At 50.5% G+C, this 25,116-nt stretch overlaps 3 protein-coding genes across 6 annotated transcripts in view; all 3 read left to right on the forward strand.

The window, feature by feature from the left end:
* Positions 1-7,340: 7,340 nt before the first annotated feature.
* LOC113212886 (PRADC1-like protein) lies at positions 7,341-9,751 on the forward strand. The gene is made up of 5 exons (XM_052264381.1): positions 7,341-7,625; positions 7,777-7,913; positions 7,997-8,112; positions 8,222-8,389; positions 8,632-9,751. The coding sequence occupies exons 1-5, from the start codon at positions 7,526-7,528 to the stop codon at positions 8,750-8,752; spliced, it is 642 nt and encodes a 213-aa protein (XP_052120341.1). The 5' UTR covers positions 7,341-7,525; the 3' UTR covers positions 8,753-9,751.
* A 484-nt stretch (positions 9,752-10,235) lies between these two features.
* Positions 10,236-15,888, forward strand: LOC113212885 (ubiquilin-1). Its single transcript, XM_026431734.2, has 10 exons — positions 10,236-10,559; positions 11,202-11,412; positions 11,548-11,795; positions 11,901-12,147; positions 12,283-12,450; positions 12,539-12,714; positions 12,836-12,990; positions 13,074-13,326; positions 13,412-13,535; positions 13,612-15,888. The coding sequence occupies exons 1-10, from the start codon at positions 10,452-10,454 to the stop codon at positions 13,686-13,688; spliced, it is 1,767 nt and encodes a 588-aa protein (XP_026287519.1). The 5' UTR covers positions 10,236-10,451; the 3' UTR covers positions 13,689-15,888.
* A 370-nt stretch (positions 15,889-16,258) lies between these two features.
* Positions 16,259-25,116, forward strand: part of LOC113213681 (furin-like protease 1) — a 139,077-nt gene continuing 130,219 nt past the window's right edge. For 3 of the 4 annotated variants that reach the window (XM_052264341.1, XM_052264344.1, XM_052264347.1), the window contains exon 1: positions 16,260-16,594. The gene's annotated coding sequence lies outside the window, so the exon portion shown is untranslated. Of the gene's footprint in view, positions 16,595-25,116 lie in introns of all 4 variants that reach the window. The other variant, XM_052264333.1, reaches the window with a different exon arrangement.

Here is a 25,116-nt window from a genome sequence, read left to right on the forward strand (position 1 = left end):
CCCCCGCCCCCAGGGGTTTATTGGGGGCGTACGGTCCACCGCGTTCCGCAAAGGGAGGATGGTGTAGGGCGGCAGCGGAAGGGGGCGGGGAAGCTGTGCTCAGGGAAAGGGGAGCTCACGTCCAGGTGCGAGCGCTCCAACCCCAGCAGCGCGTCACCATGATGGACTGTCCAGTCAGTCAAGGCTGAGTCAGGACGTCACCACACTACGAGGAGACACAAGAACAAATTGGGGACAACGCGAAAGAGTGTAACGTGCAGACGGATCAATTTAGCTGACTAGAACAAAACAGTTTTTTCATCTATTGAGTCTCAGTCGGTCTTTAACGAGGTTTTAGCACTGCCCGCTACCGTTGCATTGCAAGCATGCGCCAGAACCAGCATATTTGACTCCTCCATCAGTCGTGAGCCAGATCAGCCCTCGGCGAGCATGACCCCCGTTTAGAAATTGAAGAGCAACTTGGCGTTTGTAACGAAGTAGCGGCGTTGGGATTTCATGGGGGGGGGGGGCATGGCAATTCTAGTGCAATTCGCGGCACGGCGTCGGAATAAGATTTCTTACCGGGTACCTAAGCCGAGGTAAGCTTCATCATCACCGGCGGAAGCTCCTTCGGGCGGGACAGGACACCTCGGCGGCGTGTCGGTGGCGTGCGGGCCGGACAAAGGGCCCGACCGCCCCGCTAAATATGGCCTGCAAGGCAATTAAGGACCTGACCAGCCTCACGGCGGGACACGTACATGTTGCTCCGCGGGGCGGGGCCGGGCCGGGCCGGGAGGGGCGTGCCCAGTCAGGGTGGGCGTGTGCTGTGCTCGTGCCGGCCAAGCGCTGCTCCCGTCCGCAGCGGCAAAAAGACAGGCCGGGTCCTCTGCAGCGCACGCCAACGATACCGTATGGCACTTACCGCGCCGGGTCCGGCCGGCCGGGTCGCTAATGCTGCTGAACACGTCATTGATGGCACATGATTCACCCATACTGGGTGTATCAGAGGCAAACTCATCAGTGTTGCAGGTTTCTAAAGGAAGTGTTTCAAAGGAGAAGTTGCGCTCACTTACATCGCGCACAACTGCGGAGATGAACAATTGCAAGTGCACAACAACTTAGGAGTTAAGAACCTTGCACACTTACTAGGTGAAACTGTGAATACACAGCAGTGTTGTGGGTTTGCCTACCCTTTCCACCCGTAAAGGGCCATGGCCCCTGCGGCCATATTGAGTATGCAATTCCGCAACACTGCTGCGTATTCACAGTCACATCCGGTACATGCGTTAAGCAGTTTACACATGTGGTTTATCATTTAATAATTTGGGGTACCACTCAGATTTTGAGGAAGTTTCAAGAAAAGATAGAGTTTTCTTGATTTTTTAAAAGTGAGATATCCCCAATGTTTGGGAAGTTTTTCTCAATAAGCTGAAGGACTTGAAATTAACAAAGTGCCCCTTTTCCCTCAATACTTAGACATTGTTCTTAACCGTGGAGCTGTCACCGAGGAGACGCACTCCCCACGCGCTCTATAAAACAAGCGTTTTTATCATCACCACCGTAGCCTCAAATCCATCCCCAACTTCTATGCATACAGCAGTTAACAGTCGGCAAATTTCCAGGCACGGGGGGACTTTTTCCATGCTCGATAATTTGCGCAATTTCGCCGCCGGGCTGCCGGCTAACGCCCGGCGCACAGCACTGCCGTGCGGGCGGGACGAGGCGGGGCGGGGCGCTGAGCCTGAGCGTCGCTCATCCAATCACCATTAACCAGGGCGATAAATCGAATCCATTCCCTGCGACCCGCGATCCGGCCCGGGCGCGACACGTAACGCAACACGTTTGGAATCATTTCAGCGGCCCCAACGGCCCGCTAGGGGAGACGGCGATGTCCGCGCGAGAGCGTTCCCGAACGCGATAGGGCAGCCGACCCTGCTGCCTCCAGCCTGAGCATTCTAGAACTTTATCACCAACCAAATCCGCTAATTTCACCACAATCGATAGAATTCGACAAACATGAAATAACAATGTCAGAGCCAGTTACCAGAACGAAATTGTCGCTGCAGGGACAAATAAAACCTCTCGTCCGTCTCGTCCTGATACCCATTTATTAGCTCTTTCGTTCTCGCTACTAAATCATGGCCTTGGCTTAGCTGCCAGAACGAGGTTATCCTGAAATTTGATTGGCTGTCCCGTGTTTATTTAACTTGTTAGTTCTCACAACTAAACTTTTTTACGAGCATAAAACCCTCACACATTGAAGGACTACCGCCAGAAAAGTACACAAACTCAACAATATCAAAGAGTATCGCAGCATCGCGGGACTATGCAATGATATTTTCGCACATTGAACAATTAACGTATGCACACTCTCAGGTACAAACTCGTGTGGACAGTCGAGTACACAACTCGCGCGATCGATGGAAGGCCACTTGGCTCTTCATGATGCAGCCGTTCTTCCCTTTCCCCTAAGAATCGAGTCGAAGACTTTCAAAATGCGTCGCACAGCCGAAGATGTGGTTTCGCAACCAGTATTTTGCAGAGTGGGCTCCGTCAGCACCCAATGGCATTCCCTCCCACTCACCCACTCACCCCCTCAGGGTGGGACGAAGAGCGCACGCCATCTTAGGTGAGGCCAGATAGAGCAAGTGGGAAGGAGACGGATTCAGGTAGAGTAGCAGTCGTCACCTTCGGGCTCTGCCGGCGTGGCCCTCCCTCCCACACGAGTGCCAACTTCAGCGCTGCCTCTGCTGCTGTGTTATTTAGGTGTCAGATTTAGAGTCAGATCGAGCATTTTACTGCAGCGTTCGAGTTATACGCACGGCAGGGCAACGGCGCTTGCTCCACGCCACCCTCTGGAAAACCGCAGACGAGGCTGCGGGGACGCAGACATTGGGTAAGATGTCAGTAGCCTATCGCCTATGGACTACACTGGTAAAACAAAGGTAGGATACCCTACCTTTAAAAGGCACTAAAGCTCCAAAGGCATTACAGCTTATGTTTTTTCGAAATATTTCGTTCCTATGGACTTAAATTGGATTCTTAGACCCATTTCCGTAATCTACGCAAAATTCCGCGTCGAACGAGCCTACATGTGATGGGGTTCTGTTCAAAAATGGCACAAATTGATAGAATTTTTTGTACTTTTTGCCTTGCTTTTCATTCACAGACTGCTTATCAGAACCCTATCATATATAGGCTCGTTCGACGCGGAATTTTGCGAGAAATGCGACAATGTATCCCAAAATGTGATCGGTTTGCTCATTCAGAAAATATTTGGGAAAATCTGAAAATACACACTTAAGCACCCCAAAAACGAGTTTAGCACCCCTGCACCTTTGTTTTACCAGTGTAGGACAAACTATAGTTCAGCAAACAGAAAGGTATACCCATCTGGCATCGGGTACAACACATAACATACAAAAAAAACAACAGTATGGTCAGGCGCACTTTCAATAGTTTGTACATTGTTCAGTAAGAGCAGTCGCGCCGATCTGGGTCCGGCTGACGGGCGGAAGCAGTGGGTTGTCTACACTCAGGGGTTCTGTACAGTGAACTGTCTATCGGGCGGCTTTCTAGAGATGAGAGGGGGCGGGGGCTGCTCCTGTCGCCCTGTCACCCCCTTAAAACCGCGCCTGGGGTAGTGCAATTAAAATAGGTATTCAAACTGCCAGATACACTAATTTTTTTACATTGTGTGCTTTTAAAGGTCTTTTTCAAAGTACAAAGGCAAACTGAAAAATGCTTGTTAACTCCCCAGCAAAGGTGCGACTTGACTTCGCACCTTCAATTTTCCAGTGTTCTCGTTCCTTCCGTTGCACGATAACAGCGATGCGACTTGTTCGGGTAGAGCAAATAGCTGGCTCCGCTGGCTCTGTGTGTGGGTTTCAGTGGGTATGCACGGGGCAGAATTGGTCGACAACCCCTAAGGGTAGCGGCTGTTGTCCAGAGGGTGGGCGAGGGCGGGCGAGGGCGGGAGCAGCGCGTTCGCAGGGGAGAGAGAGAGAGGGGGGGGGGGAGGCGGTCCATTTGTCATCGCGATTCGGTTTCGGCGCCGCGAGCCTTTCCCCAGCCTGCCTGTCGCTTTGGTGGCCGACCAGTTCAACAACGGGAATAATTATAATGTGATAGCGCGGTCGTTGGGGCGTGGTGGGGCGGGGCTGGGCGGGGTAGGGCGGGGCGAGGCGAGGCGGGGCGTGGTGGGCCGCCGCGGCGTGCGCTACGGCCCTCGCGGCTACGCGCATGAATATTCAAGCTCGCACTGCTCATGCTTTGTTAAGCTTTTGCTATGATAGTGAACAACACAAACTTTGCGGGAAACCCGCTGAAGAGTACCGATCGCATTTTATCGCGCGGAGCAGCACGTTTCGTTCGCGCGCACCCCTAGCACCAGGGCGCGGGTGGTTGGTGGACGCCGCGCGTGGACTTCCCCGTAGATGCAAAAACTTCGGGGTTGATAATTGAGGTCCAAAATATACGCGGGAGTGGATGCAGGACATATTGATTGAGGGGGGGGGGGGGCGCACAGGGGTACACCGAAAAAGGAGAGCCAATGTGTATGGACGTGAGAACACCCCATCAGAGGGCGACTCCTCCTCTGCCGTGGCCGGCTTTGAACAGGGTTGGCTGAGCGGGCGCCGGCGGGCGCACCCCTTCACCTTCCCCAAGGCAACGATGCATATGCAGCCCGCATCACGCACTGCACGTGCCCGCGGCGGAGCAAGAGCACGGCCGGCCGGCAGGGCAGGTGCCGCGTCCACGCAGCAACATGTACCCGCGGGAGGGTGCGCGCAGCATCACGTACTTGCGGGAGGTACGCGCATCACCATGTACCCGCGGAAGGGTATCCTAACCCGTCAGCGCGCGCCCGGCGCCGCGTCACTCACGGGCCGCTCGGGCGGCGACCCACAGCGAACTCTTAGCGACCTCGGCAGTGGGTACGAAAGCAGTCTTTTCCTATGAAATTGTTCCGTTCACAGTTTTCCCCAATACGTAAAAGACCCTTAGCCCATCAGGGTATACTTACTTTCTATAAGCGCCGCAACCCTAATCACTTAGCTCGCCTATAGCTGGGGCTCCATCCGACTCCATCAGCAGCGTTCAAGGTGCTCAAGAGCCCGCCGTTTGCACAACTTGTCCGGATACACATCCGCAGACGCCGGTGCCTGAAAAATGGGAGGGACAAAGTTAATTCGCGGAAAGTCAGAAAAATGGTCGAAAAAAACAACAACTTTAAATTGAAGTTAAACGGCACCTTGGTCTCTCCGCCTGGGTAGTCGTGTCATCGATGAACAATATCGTTTCAGTACGTGGTGTGTGAGGCCCAACTGTGTGTTCAGTGTGCCCAGCCCGAGGCCCAGCCCAGCAGCCCACCCCCGCCGGGCCCCGGGGTTGCAGGGCACACAACAACCGCCCCACCGGGGGCCGGGGGGGCCGGGCGGGTGGGGAACCCAAACTACTGTCGATGCGACTGCTGTTGACGGCCTCATTGGTGGGGCCAGGCTCCAGGGGCCGCGCAGGCCCACGCCAGGTGTTGCCTGTGGTTGTGCGCTCTCAATCATGACTCTGCTTCCTCGACCGCGACCCTAAGGGCAATCTCAAGCTCGGGGAGTTTAGAGATGTCAAGGGGGTCTATCCATACTTTCTCCTTGTTATAGGGAAAAAATTTTGGTCCAGGCACTTCTCTAGGCAGCCACAAAACAAAAACATGCGACAACGATCTTTCACGTCAATCTGACGTACCGGGTGATTCGGAGAAGACGCAGGAGCGCGCGGGTTTGCCTACCCGATCTGCCCGTAAGGCGCCGTAGCCCCTTGGGTAGGCAAACCCACCCGCGCCTGTGTCGTCTCTGAATCAGCCGGTACAGCAGCATGTACATTTTATAGAAAAAATGAGCGGTCGGCCGGTGGTAACGAGACAGTCCAGCTCCAAAAGTAAACTCAAATTAAAGACAAAGAACCAGTAATTTAAATTTAGGCATCAAAATAATACTATCCGTATAGTATCCAAACAAAAACGGGAAACTTCCTCTTGTAAACTGACTCCATAAGATCACTCGACAAAAATCAACAAATTGTGCTAGAATCATCATTCACATTTCGCAGAATTCGTAATTTCCGCGTACGCCAAAAACATGCACATTATCATACTTCAGAGCGCTGTGGTTCAAATTTATAATTTGAGACTGAGGATCACTTGTCAAGTTGACGGGCCATGTGGCGCCCGGTGCCGATTGAGCACTTAGAGCTCGACTTAGCGGGAAGGGAGGTTGGGGCGTGAGGAGCAGCGCAGCTTTCCTCAAGTGAGGGTCGGCTGGCCTACCATGGTGGCGCGAAGTACGGGGTAAGGGCGCTATGTTTCCAACACAACAGGGGACTGCTACTGGGGACGAACGGGACCGAACTGACAGGTGGAGACGGAGAAAACGCTCGCCCCTACATGGAATCTATATTATTATCGATGCCAATCGGCTTATCAAAACTGGAACGTTAATCAGCAATCTTTATCAAAACTGGAAAAATTTATCTTCGGGTAGAGACAGCCACTGGGGACTCTCTGAATGGGGAGGGTCGTAATAACCCTAGTTGAAGTTGAAGAAGCCCCGACAGTGAACGTTCCCCGAGCTGACGCGGGAGAAACGTCGAGCGCCCACGGCTTCCATGCACTTAGCCTTGCACTTTGCATTGGGCGCTCTGGGCGGGGCCGCCGGCTCCACACAACGGCTTGGCGGGTTAGCCTACCCGACGCATCGCAGGCGCTATCACTGGCGGGGAAGAAGGTGGAAGTCACTTGCTACAGAGGAAGAGTGTCGGCTCCCCGGGAAGGGAGCTACGGTGAAGCTCATTTTACAGCCAGATGAAACGGATAAGAAATCCACTGCGAGCCACTGCATACGAGAGGAACATGCCACTTGGCTGATTAACCCCGCGCACTTTGGTAGTTAGACCGTACCGTGTGAAGGTGTGTGGGCGGGTTGCCTATCTATCGGCCCGGTCGGAGCCGTAAGAAAAATATTTGGTAACCGAAAAGCAGTGCCAATATTTTGGCAAGCTAGGCGACCACGGCGCTTAAAGTGCACGCTTGCGTGTCCATGTGACATTTTTAAACCGGTAGGAACCGAGGGTTTTTAGATTGTTTTTACCAAGGCTGTGTTAAATCCACAAACGGCACATTTGAATCAAACATGCCTGCATTTTACTTTACTGTAAAGACTTTGACAATCAAGACCCATTCAATCTTTAATCTAAATATTGAGCATGCCAACTACATAATTTTAAATAAACCTGCCTGTTAGAACAAAAGTCGTGTTTAAATTTGAGTTTAACTTATCGATGTTGGTAGCAGTTTGACAATATACACGTTAGTTCCAAATTTCCCCCACCCTTAACTGTGATCGGTATGTCAGCAAATTGCGAGAAGCGCGTGTAACAAGACATTTAAGGATATTTCATACTGTGTCTTTCTGATTCTCTGTCGTGATTACCAGAAAAATTGCCTGAAAACCTGTCTTGAACGATTGGTTATTAATAGTGTGCTTCAACTAATATGGGGTTACGCCCGTGGCGGTTCATGCTGATTGACAACCTGCAATGGCTTGCATTGATACTTTTACTTTCACAATTCATAGTCATTGTTCATTCAGTCGGTGAGTCAGCAGTCAGCTATTTACAAAAAAATATTCTTACTTGATGACCTATTGTCAAACCGCAGAAGTTTTTATTTGTTGTTGTCATTTACATAGTCTCTGACTCTGGAAGATATTTGACAGTTGCATGTTTTCTTTTTAAAAATTGCAGCCAGTAATCTACACTTGATTGATGGCACAAGTATTCCAGAAGTGTTAGGTTCGGATGTTTTTTTTGAAATTATAGATCCTAGAGAATTGGGTTATACGTACAGATTACGCCCAGCAAAGGACTTTGGTGCACCATTTGTGAGTGTAATTTTGAAAAAACTTATTTTGAACAGCATGAAAAAGAAACTAAATTAATCTTCAAGATGTTATTTTCTCTACAGAATGACAGCTTTCAAGCAATGGGTATCGGTTTGGTTCCAGTCGACCCTCCCAGTGGTTGTGGCTGGCCTCGTAATGCTGAAAGTGTGGAGGGTAATATTGCATTAGTTGAAAGAGGGTAAGCTACATATTTACTGGCATCATATCATGTATTGATGACATAAAATACTGTTAAATTACATAAATTAATTGTTTTAATCTAATTCTGTTTGAACAAATTATTCCAGGGAATGTTCCTTTGTCACCAAAGCTTTGAAAATGGAAGAAGTTGGAGCTTTAGCTGTAATAGTTGCTGATAATGATATCAAAGGAGATGAACACTTTATTGACATGGTTGATGATAATACTTTAAGAGAGGTTCATATCCCGGCTGGATTTTTACTTGGGAGAAATGGGTAAGCATTATGTGTTTTAAATTTTTGCAAGGAAAAAGATTCCTTCTGCAGGGGGCGTTCTTGCACTATGTGAGGGTCTACAAATATTATTGGACCTAATGGACTCCTATGATCGCTCTGGTCCTTTTTTGGACCACATAATATTTGTCACCCCCCCCCCCCCCAAAAAAAAAGTAAAAAAAAGGGGTTGAATGAGAACAATCCCTTTATTCTTATGTGTATTTGCCCATTTTTCTTTCTAGGCACATGATTCGGAGAACTTTGGCAAAGTTACATAGGAAGAGAGCTGTGATAAATATTCCAATCAATCTTACGTACGTACCAGTAGTGAAACATAAGCAACCTCCATGGCTTGGCTGGTAATTTTATGGTCTTCAAATGAATCAAAAGAGAACTCAAATGATCCAAACATGACTAATGCAACAAGGTTTCATCAATGTCTCTTTTGATAACTGTTAAACAGCAATTTTTAAGCTAGTCATTTGTACCTTTCTAAGTATTTTGAACTGATTCATAGCTATGCCTTTTTATTGAGCCTTGTTGAGTAATGAACTACCCATCACAAAATCGTCACAAATCCTTTTAACTCTGTTCTTATTCTATTCAATCAAGTCTTTCAACACATAAATTGTTATGATACTCAAGATTTTACCTGTCTGAACTTGATAAGAGCTGTGGCACGTTAACAACAATTGTCGCCCAGGAGAAAAATTTGTGTCAGTCATCATAGTATTTTTAGGCCTCATGGTTAACTGGGCAATATTGACAAATATTTTGGCCCCAAGTTCTGAAATATTTCATTACCACTGACTATTACTGAAGTGCAATAATCTTAAAATCTGTTACCTATTTATTCTTTCCTGAGATTGTTTGAAAATGGCATAGTGGTAATAGGACAAGTTTTACCTTAATATTTATACTGTACTCGGTTGTATTTCTATGTGCTGTTAATTGCAAATAGTGACTAGATTGTAGGCACTCTGAGGAGTGATCTTTTTTTGTTAATTTGAAAACTATTTGTTGGGACTTGCTAGATGCTCTTGTCTACACTGTGCCTTAAGTCATTGTACATAGTATTGCAGACTAATATAATTTGTTTCTCTAGTTTGGTCGCTGTTTTTAATATTCTAGTTCAAATTGATCGATTATCAAAATTTGTTCCCCATAAATTTTTGACAGAAAATGATAGAGAATTTAAGGATGGCATATGAAAATTGCTCAAATACCTATAAACTTTTCTTCCAGGCAAATATTTGAATCAGTTATGTTCAAAATAACTAATAGGATTTTTGTTACTAAGAGATTGGCAATAATATTTGATATCATGTCTGAAAACAAAAATAATAAAACCTTAAATTGTTACTGTTCCTGTAATATTTCTTTCTTCCATGATCATTATAATTACATCCCATGACTAACTTGATAAGTAGCTGCTTTTTGAGTAAGAACCAGTCAAGTTTGGAACAAGATGTAAACTGCAGCCATTCATGTTCATCAATCACACAAGTCCATTCAATCTTTTTCCTCTGTGGCTCTGAATTGAAAGAATCTTGTGACTCTTTTGACAGTTAAGATAACTGTCATCACTATTCAACCTCACTGTATGAGGTTGAACACTGAAGATAACCTACCCACACAAACATTTTGCAGACATATAGCGTGTTCTCAGTCAGGACAGACCTTCGTCAAAAAATGTCATTCGACATGGAAAATAATTCCAAATCAATTAAATCTTTCCATGATTCCCCGCCGTTGCCTCTCTTATGAAAAACTAGTGGAGCAACAGACACAATATGAAAAATTCATTTTGAGGTTAGATTTAATCCTTTTTCTGTTATAACCTTGACTAGTCAAGATTAATCATATGCTAGCATTAGTATCAAAAGTTAAGACAAAAATGTACTTTCTTCCACAATAAGAACTTTACCTTTGCGATTTCACAGTAGTTGGTGATATTCGTTACTTTAGCCAAGAGGAACGTGCCCAGCTGCTCGACGTGGATAGGAAGAGGCCGAAGAGGCCATCACAAATAGGAAAGCACCCGATAAATATCTCTACCAAGATGGCGGAAGGTCAAGACGACTCACCTTCGAAAAAATGGACTCTTACGGTAAAAACGCCGAAAGAAAAGAAAACAATAGAAATAGACGGAAATGCAACAGTTAAAGAAGTAAGTAAATTTTTTAGACCGCCTCCCTGACCTGTCCGGAATGATCTAAATTCGTGTTAACGTCCTGGCTGAGCGCAGTGGCTGCCTCGCCTAGTCAGATTTTGAAGTGATTAATATGATGTTTACAATGCGATTTTATGCCGTGAGCAATGCAGCCTGAAAGTTGACTGTTACTTCAACTTTGGCTGACTCTTACAATGTCAACCCTCTATTCAATACCTTTCAACGTCACTGATCCCACCGGCTCTATTGATCGTCTAGTCATGCTGAGTAATGATGGTTAGTCGCCTACTCCGTGGCTTTAATTGACATAGTATTCGTGGGACTTTATCTTCCTTCCAATCTAATATTTTCACCAAACCGCAGATTTTTTTTCCTGCGTCTGTTTTGTTTCCTCATATTTGGTCTATTTGTACCCATGGGAGAAAGGTGTAATGTCAGTATATTGACATGCAATCCTTGTTTTGTTGGCGCAATTACGTCAGAGTACTAGAACTTTTCCCTCGCCTGGAGATTTTCTTCTAATTGTCAGCCACTTATTGTTCTTGATTAGTTATTGATTTTAAACGACAAATCTTTGATTTTGTCATTTTACATTTGTGTAAAATGTTATGTTAATTTGAAATTGTTTTTATTTTACAGCTGAAAGAATTGGTGGCCAAAACATTCAGTGCTCAACCAGAACAGTTGTGTTTAATTTTTGCTGGGAAAATCATGAAGGATCCTGAAACATTGAAGACCCACAACATTAAAGATGGCTTGACTGTTCATCTTGTGATAAAGAGTACTCCACCTCGCGCAAATGAAGGCAACAGTTCATCTTCGCCATCCTATGCCCGTGAACTTCCCCCTGGTATGGAGATATCTTAAATGACATTTATTCTGAGCTCTCTCCTTGTGATTTTAACCTATGAGAAATGAAAGAAACCCTACCATTTATGCTTGACAACATCAACCAATGCCTATAATTCACTTTGTCTCTTTGCAGTGGACATTTCTGATTCTGCTGGATTTGGAATTGCCGGTCAACTTGGAGGAATTCCTGGACTAGAGGCACTAGGCATGGGCTCTGCCAATTTCATGGAAATGCAGCAAAGAATGCAGCGTGAGCTCTCTGGCAACCCTGAATTAATTAGAAACCTTATGGACAATCCAGCTGTGACTCAACTAATGTCTGATCCTACTATTGTGAGAAGTATTTTTGAGGCAAATCCCCAGATGAGAGAGTTAATGGAGGTATGTGAACCTTTTTTGTAATACTTTATTGTCAATATTGATTGTTACCCAAAAATATCTTTCCAATGTATCAATCAAATTTTATTTTTTGTTTTTTAATTTTAGAGAAATCCTGAGATCTCTCACATAATGAATAACCCTCAGTTACTTCGGCAAACATTGGAGTTGGCTCGCAATCCCTCTATGCTTCAGGAACTGATGAGGTCTCATGACCGAGCTCTATCAAACCTGGAGTCTATTCCAGGGGGTTATAATGCTTTGCAAAGAATGTATCGTGACATACAGGAACCCATGTTATCAGCTGCAACTGACCCAAGGAACCCTTTTGCAGGCCTTGTTGAAAATAATCCAGGTGATAATAATTACTATCTGTGACTCATACTTGTTTAAATTTTACCAAATATTGATCTTGAAGTTAGTTTGGCTGTCATCATTTTTCATTTAGTAGTTATTATTTCTATTTAATTTATTTTTATTTGCCTTGAAGATGGAACCAACCCTCAGCAGGGTCAGGAAAATCGAGATCCTCTGCCAAACCCATGGAACCCAAGAGATGCTGCAAACAGTAGTCCTACTTCCCGACCACCTAGGACGGGTTCAGCGAATACCACCACTACCACCACCACCGCTAACACCACCACTACTCCACCAGCAGGTAAAGAAAACTACTAATTTCCATTTTAATTAGTTTAGCGTGTATTATTTTGTTTCTAAATTGCTATCTATCTCATGCACCTTTTTAGGAGGAAATCTTCTGCAGACAATGATGCAGCAGATGATGGAAAACCCTCAAGCAATGCAGAATTTTGCCACTGCACCTTATGTGCAGAATATGCTTGAAAGTATGGAGCAGGATCCAGAAATGGCAATGCGCATTTTCAACATGAATCCCATGATTTCTCGCAACCCGGCCTTGCAAGTATGTTAACCACTTCACGAATTTTGTGCTCTTTAAGTAAATGAACTATGTCTATTCCCTTCATTTTAAAATATGGTAAATATGGTCCTTGCATTATTTTGTTGTGTTTTTATTTTTATAGGAACAAATGCGCCAAATGATGCCCAACTTTCTCCAACAACTGCAGAACCCAGAAGTGCAGGGTCTAGCCTCTAATCCTCAAGCACTATCTGCAATTATGCAGATCCAACAAGGTCTAGACCGGTTGAGGGAAGCTGCACCCTCCCTTGTTAACAAGTGAGCTTAATAATTCAATAATGCGGTCATTGATTTTAACTTTAAATAAAATGTTTTACCAACATGTTGTACTCATGTCACAGTATGGGGCTCGGTGCTATGCCATCTTTGGCAACATCTCTAGACCCCAATGCTACTGCATCAAGTCCCAGTCTAGGAGGTGCATCACCCACTAGCCGAACAACTGCAGGTAGTCCTGCACCCTCCGTTAACACTGATACGTCTTCAACAGCCCCGACATCAACTACTACAACAAATCCAACTGCACCTACTACAGGATCAGGAACTTCACCCAGTAGGCAAGATGATGTTATCTCACAATTTTTGGCTAGAATGGTAGGTGCTTTTCCTCCTTATATTAATACACAATTTATCATCTAATTTGTAACTGAAATAATCTTATCTTTTCTTTCTAAAACAGTTTTCTGATATGGCAAGTCAAAATCCATCAGCTAGCCCTAGTTTGCCTCCAGAAGAGAGATACCGTTCTCAACTTGAACAACTTACCAACATGGGTTTTGTCAACCGAGATGCTAATCTTCAAGGTATGAAACAATTTCAAATGCTGCTGTTTAATGTTCTCAGTTTTCAGATTTTTTTAAAAAATCGTCTTTATTACAGCTCTTATTGCAACTTTTGGTGATGTGAATGCAGCAGTTGAAAGACTACTAACAAATAGTCAGCTTTCTCAGAGCTAACAACTACAATGGCCATACTGCTTGTGTCCTGTCATGACTCTCTTGTGACTTGCTAGCCTGCATTTACAATTGATTTTGTTTAGACAAGCATTTCAATGGGATAAAGTGCAAATCTGATGAAGAGGAAAGTTTTACACGAGCATGTCTGGATGAAACAGTTCTGACCCATTTGAGCAAATAAATAATTTTTATATAAATATATTCATGTATATGTTCATATATGTCTATTATATGATGTTTTAGTCTAAATTTGTTTCATCGTTTGTTAGTGGCTTTCATTACTGTCATTTTTAAGTTTCTTCACTCGTAAAAGCATGTACAGGGATCATTTTTATCATATGTTGTACAAAATCTATTCCATGTCTTTGGTAACCTGAGAATCATCTGGAACAATCAATTAATCATGTAGCACATTATTTTGTGGCTACTTGTGTCTACAGAAAAGAAAAGGAAAGAAAATGGTTCCTTGTCACTGATCATGTCATGATTGTAGATAAGTAGCTTCCTTAATCATGTGCTTTGTAGCAAATGGATTTCTAATTGGTTTCATTTATATGTGGAATATGAGTCAGGTACTGACATGGTATCAATTGTCAGTAATTCATTGTCTTATTTCAAGAAGTATCAAGGCAGTAATGACACAGTAAGAACTTTAGGTTTGTTTTGCAACCTTCAATGTACTTTTTGAAGTCACTTTCACTTTTCCATGTGCGCTATCCTGCATCTTTAGTATCAAAGAAAATTTATTTAGATGGCATCACATTGTTCATTTCTTTCATAGTATTGCATTTGGTTCAACCTGATGTGTGTGTAAAGTTTGTACAAATATTTTCTGAGAGTCTTATACATGGTGATAATTTATGCTTAATTTTCAAAGATCACTTGCTCTTTGAAATTTTCAGAGTGAGTGGCATATATTGCATTTGTTTAAATATTTGAAAAGCTTGATCTGTCTCAGGCATTCTGCTTGTTGCATGATGTTCGTTGACTGAAAATTATGTTGTGGTGCCTTTAGTGCATTTCTTTCTCTTTTTAAAATCTATTTTCATTTCTGGCATTTCAGATTTCTAATAAAAACACATTAAACTTCAGTTCTGTGTTTAATTAATACACAGTTACTAAAATGATAAAAACATTCATGAAAACTGATAAACAGTTTGCAAGAACAAATTCACCAGATCAATTTCAGACCTGCTTACCCAGCCCTTTCCAGTTTAGCTTGAGTCTTTGTTAGTCTCTAGTTTTTTTTCTTAGTGTCTTGAGTGAAAGTTGGTCCTGTTCTTATCTGCTCCTGTAACTATCTATAGATTGTTTGATATACAGACTTATTGGGTTTTCTTTGCACTCTAAAATACCTGTCAGTTCTTGTTTGGTCATTCAGTGCACAGTCATTGTGATGTAACACAGGGTGAGTGATCTGCGCCGTCCTTTTTCCCAAGCTATACTGTACCAAATTCAGGCGGGTGGGTTTGCCTACCGTCGCTTGTCATGGTTCCTTATAGCCCCGTGCGTGTATGCAACCCTTCCGCTCGCCTGATTCCGGTACTGTTGAGCTAGAGAAAAGGACGGCACAGAACACTAACCCTGTACATAAAAAATTATCAGAAGCGTAGTGTTGAATACAACCATCTTTCCTATTTTTATGGTATAATAGTATACTTTTTCCAATTTCTGCCTCTGTACTTGTTCAATAGTATGCTGTGGGGAGAGGTATGCATGGGTGGTGCTAGTGACTCTTACAATGTTTATTTGGTCCGTATTTATTATATTACATTAACATTCCAAGCTTTGAAGAATTTACAAACACAGGGTTTCATGCTTAAAACCTGATTAGCTTTAATTGTTTGTTCTAATTGTCACACTGATTTTGAGGTGAGTATGCTTGTTTTTGTTGTTCTTTGGGATTTTTAATTTTATTCCAGAATTGAAATGTTTTGGGCTCTGGCAGTTCTATTTAAATAAAGATACAGTATACAGTCTGCAAAACATAAATAGTTTTCCAGAATTTGTTTTTTTGAAAGGGAAAAAACAAGCTGTCTGTACAGAATCCTTTCAGAGGTTCTAATTTTGTGTTATAGGGTTTCTTCATATTACTGATGTTATTTAGAAGGTAATTTTCTGTTTGGTGTGAAGGTTACAGCATCGTACGACTGTATTACAATTATAATTACATGATGAATAAATGATTCAAAACCAGAAATTCCACCGTCTCTTCCCGACTTTTCGCACACCCATCATTCTTCAATGAGACATTGACCTCGACAATAGACGGGAAACGGTATAACCGCTGGTCATCGGGGAACCATCGCCCCCCATTCAAAGCTCTGAAATCCGCAAATACCGCGGTATTCGTCTCGGCCGGGCAGGCAGCTCCCGTCATGACGGCCAGCCGAGGCTGGCAGGCACACTCCTCCCTCTCCTCGGCCCTTTATGCTGCTACTGCCGCCTCCACCACCGCCGCGAGCCGAGTGGCGTGCTCGTGCCGCTGCCGAGCCCGCGGCCGGCCCGCCGCCACCGCGCAGCCAGCCAGCCAGCCAGCCAGCCCGTCCGCCCGCAGCAGCCGGCAGCCAGCCAGCAGCCAGCCAGCGCCAGTGCCGTGCCGACTCCGGGACGAAGCGTACGTACACGTCGCGCGCCCCGTGCCGGTCATTGAGCGATGCGGGCACACTCGCTCTCGCACGCGCCGCCCCGCGACCAGTCCGTGGACTAAGTCCCCCTCGTGTCAACACTTTGCTGTGTGATTGGTGTGCTACTCGCGCTGACCGGCGTGCGGCCCGGCGCGCATCGCGACCTGTTCTCACCGAGTGACACCGCCGCCTGGATAAGCACTACTTGTTTACCGTGGATACCTCCGCCTACCTGTTCGGACCCGGTACTACCCGCCCGGCGGCGTGCCCGGAGTGCGAGTGAGTCAAGTAGAAAGAGACGGAGGACGAATGAGTGCGCGAGTGAGCGCACAAGACTGGCACTCGCACGAGTGAGACAAGGAAGGAGGAGCAAAGGAGGAGGTAGAAGGTGCTGCGTTTATTTTGGGGCCGTGATTTTTTTTTTGGTCTGTGCTGTCTCGCACGGCGCCGCACGGCGCGCTCCGTCTGACTCGTGTATCTGAGCTCGTCTTGGGTGTCAGTGTCAGTCAGCGCAGGTCTGTGCACATGTGCAATGCATGTGCATGCATGTCTGCAAGTTGTCCTGCGCGTCCCTGCTGCTGGCCCTGTTCCCGTGCGCGGTCCAGCCCGGTTGGTGGGTGGGTGTCGGTGTCAGTGGATCTGTACGCATGCATGCACTTTGCTTTCTGCAGGGCGTCGTCGTTGGGGATCCACCGGCCTGGAGCGCTGAGCAGGCAGTCAGGAGCAGGCACCTGGCGCTGGCCGGCTGGCTGGCTGGAGAGCGCCGCTGCTGCGCGGTGCCGAGTCGAGTGCGGACGGGCATGCCCCCCTCCCCCCCCTACCCCTCCCTCCAGCCGACCGGAATGCGTCCGGAGGTCCTGGGCGCTGGGCGGGCGGGCCGGCCGAAGCTGACGTGCCGTCCTCGTGACCACGCAGGGGCCTTGCCATTCAGCGCGTCGGGCGTGTTCGCAGAATAAGGCATTACACGTGAATGGCGGGGAGGAGCAGCGCCGGCCCGGCTCCGGGCACTGCTGTGCTTCCCGTCTTCACGGAACTGCAAGGACTGCACGACCGGCGAGGAGGCGGGGCGGGGACGAGGGAGGGTCGGCGGCAGGCCCGATCCAAACGAGATCGATAACACATTTAATGGGCTCGGGGCGACACCTGTCGGCTGGACGACGAATGAGTTGGATAACTGAATGACATCGGCACGACGACAACGGCAACGTGACGTGGGGCGCGGCCCCCTGCGGCGGCGGCTAAGGGGGAGATACCCCTTAGCACCGAAAAGCTTTCGAGTGCGAGATACGCGGCTCGCTGCTGTCGCTCGCACTCTGCACTGTCTTATTCGCTGACGTGGCGCTCGGCGCGGCCGCTGGAGCGCGGGGCACGGGCCGCTGCCGCGGCGGGGGGGACGGCTGGCCGCGCTGTGCCGGGCCGCGGGCCGCGGGGCCGCCAGCCGGAAGAGCTCCCCGCGCCGACCGAGACCACTTCGGCACACTGTCAAGTGTACGCGGCCACCGCCTCGTCAGCACGCCGGCGGAAGGTCATGTCCAGCAGTCGCGGGTGTCGGTTGCCCTCTTCAGCTATCCCGCCTCCTGATGAAACCTCCGCGATGCCGAAGAAATAACACAGTCGACGATGCGGTGTCAGCTGGCGGCTGTGGAGTGAGAGTCCTCCGGAGGTCGTCGTCGCCATGGTGCAGCGGCTTGGACCCTGACCCGTGCGTGTCGCGCGTGTCGCGGGGGGCAGCCACAGGTGCCGGCGGGGCGCGGGGCGGGCGCCGCCGCGCTCCTCCGCCACGCCGCGCGGCGCTTCCTGCGCGTTTTGCTTCCGCTGCCGCCGCCCGCCGTTGGGCCGTGACGGGGCGCGGGCGACACGGCTCCGCAAATAGCCGCAGCGCCGCCGCCGCCGCCTTGGACCGCGCGGGGAAGTCCCTGCTCCTAGCGCTGCCGTTGCCCCCCGGTCGCGGGCGGTGCGAGGGAGACTCGACCGGGATGTCGCCCACTCACTCGCCGGTGATGCGTCCGCTTTCTCTCTCGCGCGCTCACCTGCTGCTCGACGAACATACGGAGGACGTTAACGCCGGCGGCGATGCTTGAGCAAGTCGGGCGCGACACTATGCCGCAAGCAAGTGCAAGGCGCGCGGGGAAGGAGGGACGGAGGTGTAGAGAGACGGCGCGAGCAACTCTGGCGAGCACAATAGAAAGAAGCCGGCCGGGGAAGTATTAAGATAACAAGGTCTCTGTGCGAGGAGGGGTGGGGCCCCGCTGGGTCGGAACTCCGTTATTACCGTCGTACAGGTGTCGCCGTAGCCCCGCGCGGGGGGGCTGCGCCGCCCCGCCGAGTCCTGGCTCGAGTTGCAGAGCAAAGTTGTGTGTTTCGCTCGCGTTGCGCGCTCGCGACCCCCCCGCTTGGCGTCATAATACACTCTTCGACAGCGTTCCACGAAAAGAAGTTAACAATAAACCTGCACATACTCTCTGACCAGCCCGGAACTGCCTCCCCCCCCCTCAGTCGATAATTACTATTGTACAGCACCAGAACGATCTCCCGCGCAGGAGGAAACTTATTCATTCATGGAAGCAAAGCAAACACACCAGACGAGCTCACCACTGGGTGTGTCCACTTCTTTATTGAAGGCCCGGGTCGTGCGCTCCGTCACCGTGAGTTCTGCTGCGCAGCAATGTTTGCGGCGCCAAAGAGTTTTCGGACTGTACGACGTGCGGCCGGGCTGGGGCCGGGGCCGGGCCGGGCCCCTCATCAGTGTAACGAGTACGGCCCCCGGGGCCCCGCACGCGCCAAGGCCGGCGCGGACCATCTTATCAGCGGACCCCTGGCTGGCTAGCGGACCCCCGCGGTGCGTCCGACGCACGGCGGCCGTATCGTATCAGCAGCGGTGACTCGAGCAGAGCGAACCTGCCGCTCTGAAAAGTGTCAACACGGAAAACAAAAACTAACTGTACGTAAAGCAACAGCTGAATGAGGGATAACTAATTTTTGTTAAGTTTCACAGCTTAATTTCCAGCTATACAGCTAAGTTCTTAGCTAGATTGCAAATTTTTTTGCGACTCAGCTAAATTTTAAGTCAGATAGCGAAATATTACTTATGTCTCAGTTAGCTATTGCGGATTAACCCAATTATACAGGTAATTTTTCTTCCGTGAGGGCACATACCAGGTGGCTGATTCACGCCGCTCACTTTCGTAGCTAAACTGTATCGCATGCATGGGTGCGGGCGGGTTTGCCTTTGCTCGCTGCCCACGGCTCCTCATGGCCCCGTGCGATTAGGCAACCCGCCCGCACGCGTGTATGCGGTACGGTATCACTGCAAAAGTGCGCGGCGTGAGTCAGCCATCTGGTGTATGTGACGCGTCCGTGACGCAGTCTGACAAGTGTGTACGACGTCAACTCTAGTCGCAGGACCCAAGTGTACAATGGCGGAGCATCCATTTTATTCAACGCGGAGTCAGGTGTTCGTCCCCGAAAATGACCGCACTTTGCCCTAATACACGACGCTGCTCACAGCGCCCCCCAAGAGCGTCAAAAGCGTCGCACAAGGCGCGGGCCGCGGAGGTCATTTGGCCGAACAGAGAGCGGCGCGGAATCCCGCGCGGCTAACTGCTGCACTACTGCTGCGGCGGCGGCGGGCTGCTCTCTGCTTGCCGCGATCCCTCCACGTCCGCCCTGGCTGTTCCTCTCGTCTCTCGCGCTTTGTTTTATTTCACCCCCTAAAGCCGCGGCGGCGGTGGCAGCGCGCGCTTCTCGCGAGGCTCCATCTCCAGATCCATCAAGCCCGTGACGGTTTGTATTCACGACGCTGCTGCTGCCGCGCGGGCTCCGCGGGCTGCCACGGCGGGGCCGTTGCCATGGGTGGTGGTGTCGCCGGGCCGGGAAGCTTCTTTTTATACCCCCCGGCGGCCCACATCCCAGGTGCGTGGGTGGGACGCGGCGGCGGCGGCGGCGAGCGGCAGCGTTTCATTCAATAAATTTCACAAGTTGGGCCGCGGCCCTGCCGGCTGGCTGGCTGGCTGGCTGGGACACCCTCAGGGGGGGACACCCTCCTCGCCCCTCGCCTCGCCTCGCCTCGCCTGCTCCGCGCTCTGCGCGGGGGCGTGTGGGGGTGGTCCGGGGCGCCCCCAGCGCTGGGCGGTCCTGGGGGAGCGTGCCGCCGCTTCACGAGAAGCAATCGCTTAGAGGAGAAGACTCCGCCGCCGCAGCCCGCCCGCCTCGCACGCTGCCACGTCACGTCACAAAAGTTTTTAATTCTGTTTCGCTCCACAACAAGCCACCATTACTCTTGCGCGCCGCGCTCGAGGGGAGACGTAACCATATAACCCGTGTTTTAGCCCGGCCACGTGCGCGCGCACGTGCTGTGCACCTCCGCGACGACGCGGGGAAACACCGTGTCGGCACGAGCCTGTGAGTGTGTGGGCTTCCCCCGACACGGCGACGACGCGGTGCTTCCAGCCAGGCCAGCCATCCCCGCGGTACCGAGGACACCCGCCACGCCACGCCGCTGCAGAAGCTTGTGACGTCACGGAGTATCGACGAGCAAAGCGCCTATAAAATGTCCGTACCGTACGGTGGGGGCTGCCACGTCTAAAGCTCGAGGGCAAACTGCTTGTGTCGACGCCCCGTTTCAATGCATCGCTCTCGGGCGAGGGACCCCCTCCCACCTCCCCCTCTTTCGGGACCCCTTCACGTCGCCTTTGCATATAACTCAGTCAATGCACGTCCGTTCAACAGAGAGGCGGCTGCTGCTGCTGCAGCTGATCAAGGTCGGCACCGGCGAGGGCTGCTGCAGGCAGGAGAGGCCCCTTCTCGCCTACGCCCCACCCGCCGTTGTTTCTCTGCTTATACCTCTTTCCACCACCGCCACTTGCTCTGGGGCCTGCTCGCGAGCCTCCCTGGCTGACCGTGACCTCCGCCTTGCCCGCCCGTGCCCGTGCCTCTCCTTGCATGCCTCCACACCGCCCGCGGCGCGCCCGTAAACAACTGCACAGAGTGGAGATGGGTGTTGGCGGCTCTGCTGCTGCTGCTGCTGCTGCTGCTGTGCTGTGCGCCTCGCTCTCTCTCTCTCTCTCCCTCCCTCTTTGCCTCGCAGATCAAAGCGAATTGGAAATGGTTATTGCACTGTCAACAAATAGGACCACGCTCAATAAGCGACCGAGGCAGCGGCAGCTCAGCGGTGCAGCAGCAGGCAGCAGGGGCCGCCGTACTGCTAATGACCTCGTGCATGTGGGGCGCATGGACCACCGGGATGATGTGTGCGTCGGGGGCGGCGCTTTTACGGCTCGCTCTATTCTATGTGGGTGGCTGCAGGGAGGTGGCCTTGCAGTAGTGGCGTGCATGGGGGGCGGGTTAGCCTGGCGTGGCGTTGTGAGCAGAGAAGGGAGGTTGAGCCCAGCGAGACGGATGGAGATGCCTGCCAAGGCGTGTCGATGCGGGCCCGCGGCGCAAACGCACACGGGGGCGTTGAGTGAAGGGCTTGGTTGGCCGTACGAACAGAGTGAGAGGGACAGAGAGGGAACAGGAGGGTCGGAAGGAACGAGGGAGTGATTGAGTGTGTGAGGGAAAGGTGGTTTAATGGGCAAACATGGAGGTGTCTGGTTGTTAGACGTGACCAGGGGGTATTTTCGCCACGCCGCCGCCGCCGCTCCGCCCCCCTGAGGTCTGCGCAGTCATAAATTTCAGACGGAAGCGGGGAGGGCTGCCGCTCCGGCTGCGCTGCAGGGACGGATGGAAAACGCGAACGCTTCTTTATTCTCCCGTTTCAGCAGTGTTTATGCGCCCAGGCCAGAGACGCTTCCCAGAATGGCAGCTGCGTATTTTCGCTCCCGGCCCCGGTTTCCGGAAGTGCGCGGCAGGGGATGAAGACGGAGAGGTGGATGGTTGTGTTGGGGGCGGACCTGTATCAATCATGCGACCGAGTGGCGCCCCACCCCCGCCCCCGGCCCGCCCCTGGCCCGCCACCGTCACACCCCCACCCCCGGCCGGCCCGCCCGGTCCAACCAGCCCTTGCCATCCTATGTGTCCCTCCGCATGCCCCACTTTGCTCTGTACCACTCGCCCTCGGAAATGTGTCCGCAGCACTCTTTTTATTTTTTATCTACTTTTCCTGTGGTCGGGGAAGAGAGTTTGCGGGGCGACTGGTCAGGCATGCAGAGGGGAAGGCATGCTGGGCTACAGGAGGGGCCGCGCCGGGGCCGGGCGGGGACGTGAGCTCCTGTTTCATATCGTACGCCGCGCGATTTCCCGCCCCCTCACCCCCTCGCTTGCGCACAATCACGGTGTAGGGATTGGGGTTGGGGTGGATGCCCCCCCCCCCTTTTCCAGCCCCGGCTAGGCCGTGCCGCGCGCCACCCTGCGCCCAAGCAGCGCGACACCCCTGCGGTATGGCAGTACACAAGGACGGCGAAGCGCTGTTACACTGCCAGAGCGAAAGAAAATGTTTCGCATTTGCGGCGGCCGCGGATTTAGGCCGCGATAGCGCCATCAGCAAACTCGACTCCAACATTTACAATGTTTTTTTGGGGGGTCCTCCGGGCCCATTCAAAGATTTGTTTACATTGTTCTGACATTTTCGGAAACAATTTCTCGGTAAAATTCGAATTACAAGTCATGAGGAATGGCGTATATTGACAAAGGCGTGCGTATTGCCCCATAGCTGCCGGGTCCAGCAGCAGGAGCAGGGCAGGACACGCCGTAGGGGGGCAGTGCGCAGCGCGGCGCTGCGGCGCGCGAGGAATGCGATCGGTCATTATATGTAGTTGGTTTGGAGGCCGCGTCGTGGAAGCGGGAGAGGGACTTCTTGGGGGTGGCCAACCAGAGAGAGGGTCGAGTGAAAAAGGGAGGGCCTGCGGCCCCTGCGGGGGCCTCCATTAGGCGTGTGGGTGGGGCCGGGCGGGGCCGCGCGGGGCCGGGCGGGGCCGCGCGGGGCGGGGGCGCAGTGGCCGGGGGTAGGATTTGTGGCGCTGGCTGGCGTGTTGTGGCCCCGGGGGCCTGCTGCTGCCGCCGCTGCGCCCCTGCTGCCGAGCCAGGGGCGGCCGGACGTCCGGTCTTCATCGGAGATGCCGATGGTGCCGGCTAATGGGTAGGCGGCTAGGCCGCCCTCTCCTCCTGCGCTCGCCGGCTGCATACCGACCGCACGGCGCCGTACACCGGCCCCACACAATGAGGGGCGGTACGGGAGGGAGCTGCTCGGCCCCGCACGCCCGCCCGTGGTTTAATATTTTAAGGGGGTCGAGTTGGAATAACTCAGAGTGGCCCACAAATTTCAGTTACTTCGTCCCGCCCTGCCCCGTCGTCCCCCTCTCGCCCATTCCCACCCTCGGTCTCCTTGGTCCAACCGCCCCGCCCCTCTGGCGCGCTTCCAGACGGCAGGGGCGGGGCGAGGTGGGGTGGGGTGGGTGAGGTGAGGTGTCGGCCGGAAGGGGCGGAAGATGCTGCTGTCTGCCGCAAACTTAACATATTTTTGCATCGGAGGATCGCCTTTTTTGGCGTGTTTCATAAAACCACCGGTCAGATGGTTGGATGTTCGACTCTCCTCCTATAGGCCCGACCGACCGGGATCCTCCAACTCCGAGATGGATGTTGGAAAAGGCGGGGGGGGGGGTTGATAAGATGGGTCCTCGCCCGATACGGGGCGGCGGCGTGCGAGGTAGGTGTGCTTCGTGGAATGCAAAGTGTGCTATCGATTCCTTTTAGGGGCGAGAGGGGCCGGCGGCCGGCACAGCGCAGGTTGTTAGGGCGATGGTTTGTGATACGTGATGCAGTGAGATCGGACGCATGGCGAATCTTTCGTTCCGAGCGACGTAACGCGACTACGAGTTTTTGTGTTTTGGTTTTCTTGACCTGAAACCACTGCGCACCTTGCCAACTGGCAAATCGAATTTTCTTCCGATCAGCAGTGGTGTTGAGTTACTGTACAACCCTAAGTAAAACATCGTCGGGATTGTTCTTGTAGAGACGATTGTAAATTGATGCGAGTTCGATCTCGTGGTACCTCTCTTGCATCAGTGTACAACTCCCCAACAAACAAAGTAGATCGATGACGCAATGCAGCACAGCCGACTTTGCGCAGATAGGGCTTGCGGCTTGCCCAGCTCTTGGATTTGACAGTAGGGTTGCGACGGCCGGTAATGTTACCGGTAACGTTACCGAAAAAATTGGTAATTTACGGTAATTTACCAAAAGCTTGGTAACGTTGAAAAAAAACGGTAATGATAACACGACAAGATGAGTTAAAAACTCAAGTTTCAGAAGCGAAATTCACATTTGGAATAGTAAATATGATATGTTATCACCTTTTTAGTCACTTCCTAGAGACGAGACAGCAGATTTGTCATTATTGTGAAGTTTAAAAGGCATAGCTTTAGATAACGATTTTTATAGGTGTACTTCTGGTAACTTTAAATACAACTGATGTTTATGAGTATGAGTATGAAAAACCCAAATATTCTAAAAAGTATAGCACAAACCCCGGCTAGTCCGACACTTTTTAGGCAGTACACACGAATTTCGATCGCCAAGAAATGGTATATTGCCAATTTTTCTGCTTGAAATTGAATTTTTCCAATTTTTCCAAAATTTCCGGTAAATTACCATTTTTACCGTAATTGCTGAGCTTAACTTGAACTTGAAATTAAACTTTAACTTTAAATGCTCAGCTCTGTCAGAAAGCGCAAGGGGAGACCGCCCGGAAGACGGCGTGAGGTGAGGCGCCTGGCGTGAGACGCGGGATGTGAGGTGGACAGGCATGCCAACCAAAATCGCGAAAACATTTTAATTTTAGCGCGCCGCAGGCCAAGGTAGACGCA

This window comes from Frankliniella occidentalis, unplaced genomic scaffold, assembly GCF_000697945.3.
Source record: "Frankliniella occidentalis isolate FOCC.00 unplaced genomic scaffold, Focc_3.1 Scaffold2, whole genome shotgun sequence".
Classification (NCBI taxonomy): Eukaryota; Metazoa; Arthropoda; class Insecta; order Thysanoptera; family Thripidae; genus Frankliniella; species Frankliniella occidentalis.

Bases quoted from the DNA above. Each gene is read 5' to 3' on its own strand.
- LOC113212886 (XM_052264381.1), top strand. From the start codon at position 7,526: ATGGGGTTACGCCCGTGGCGGTTCATGCTGATTGACAACCTGCAATGG. The intron at 7,914-7,996 runs GTGAGTGTAATT...TTTTCTCTACAG, and splicing joins AGGACTTTGGTGCACCATTT to AATGACAGCTTTCAAGCAAT. The intron at 8,390-8,631 runs GTAAGCATTATG...TTTTCTTTCTAG, and splicing joins TTTTTACTTGGGAGAAATGG to GCACATGATTCGGAGAACTT.
- LOC113212885 (XM_026431734.2), top strand. From the start codon at position 10,452: ATGGCGGAAGGTCAAGACGACTCACCTTCGAAAAAATGGACTCTTACG. The intron at 11,413-11,547 runs GTATGGAGATAT...GTCTCTTTGCAG, and splicing joins TGCCCGTGAACTTCCCCCTG to TGGACATTTCTGATTCTGCT. The intron at 11,796-11,900 runs GTATGTGAACCT...TTTTAATTTTAG, and splicing joins AGATGAGAGAGTTAATGGAG to AGAAATCCTGAGATCTCTCA.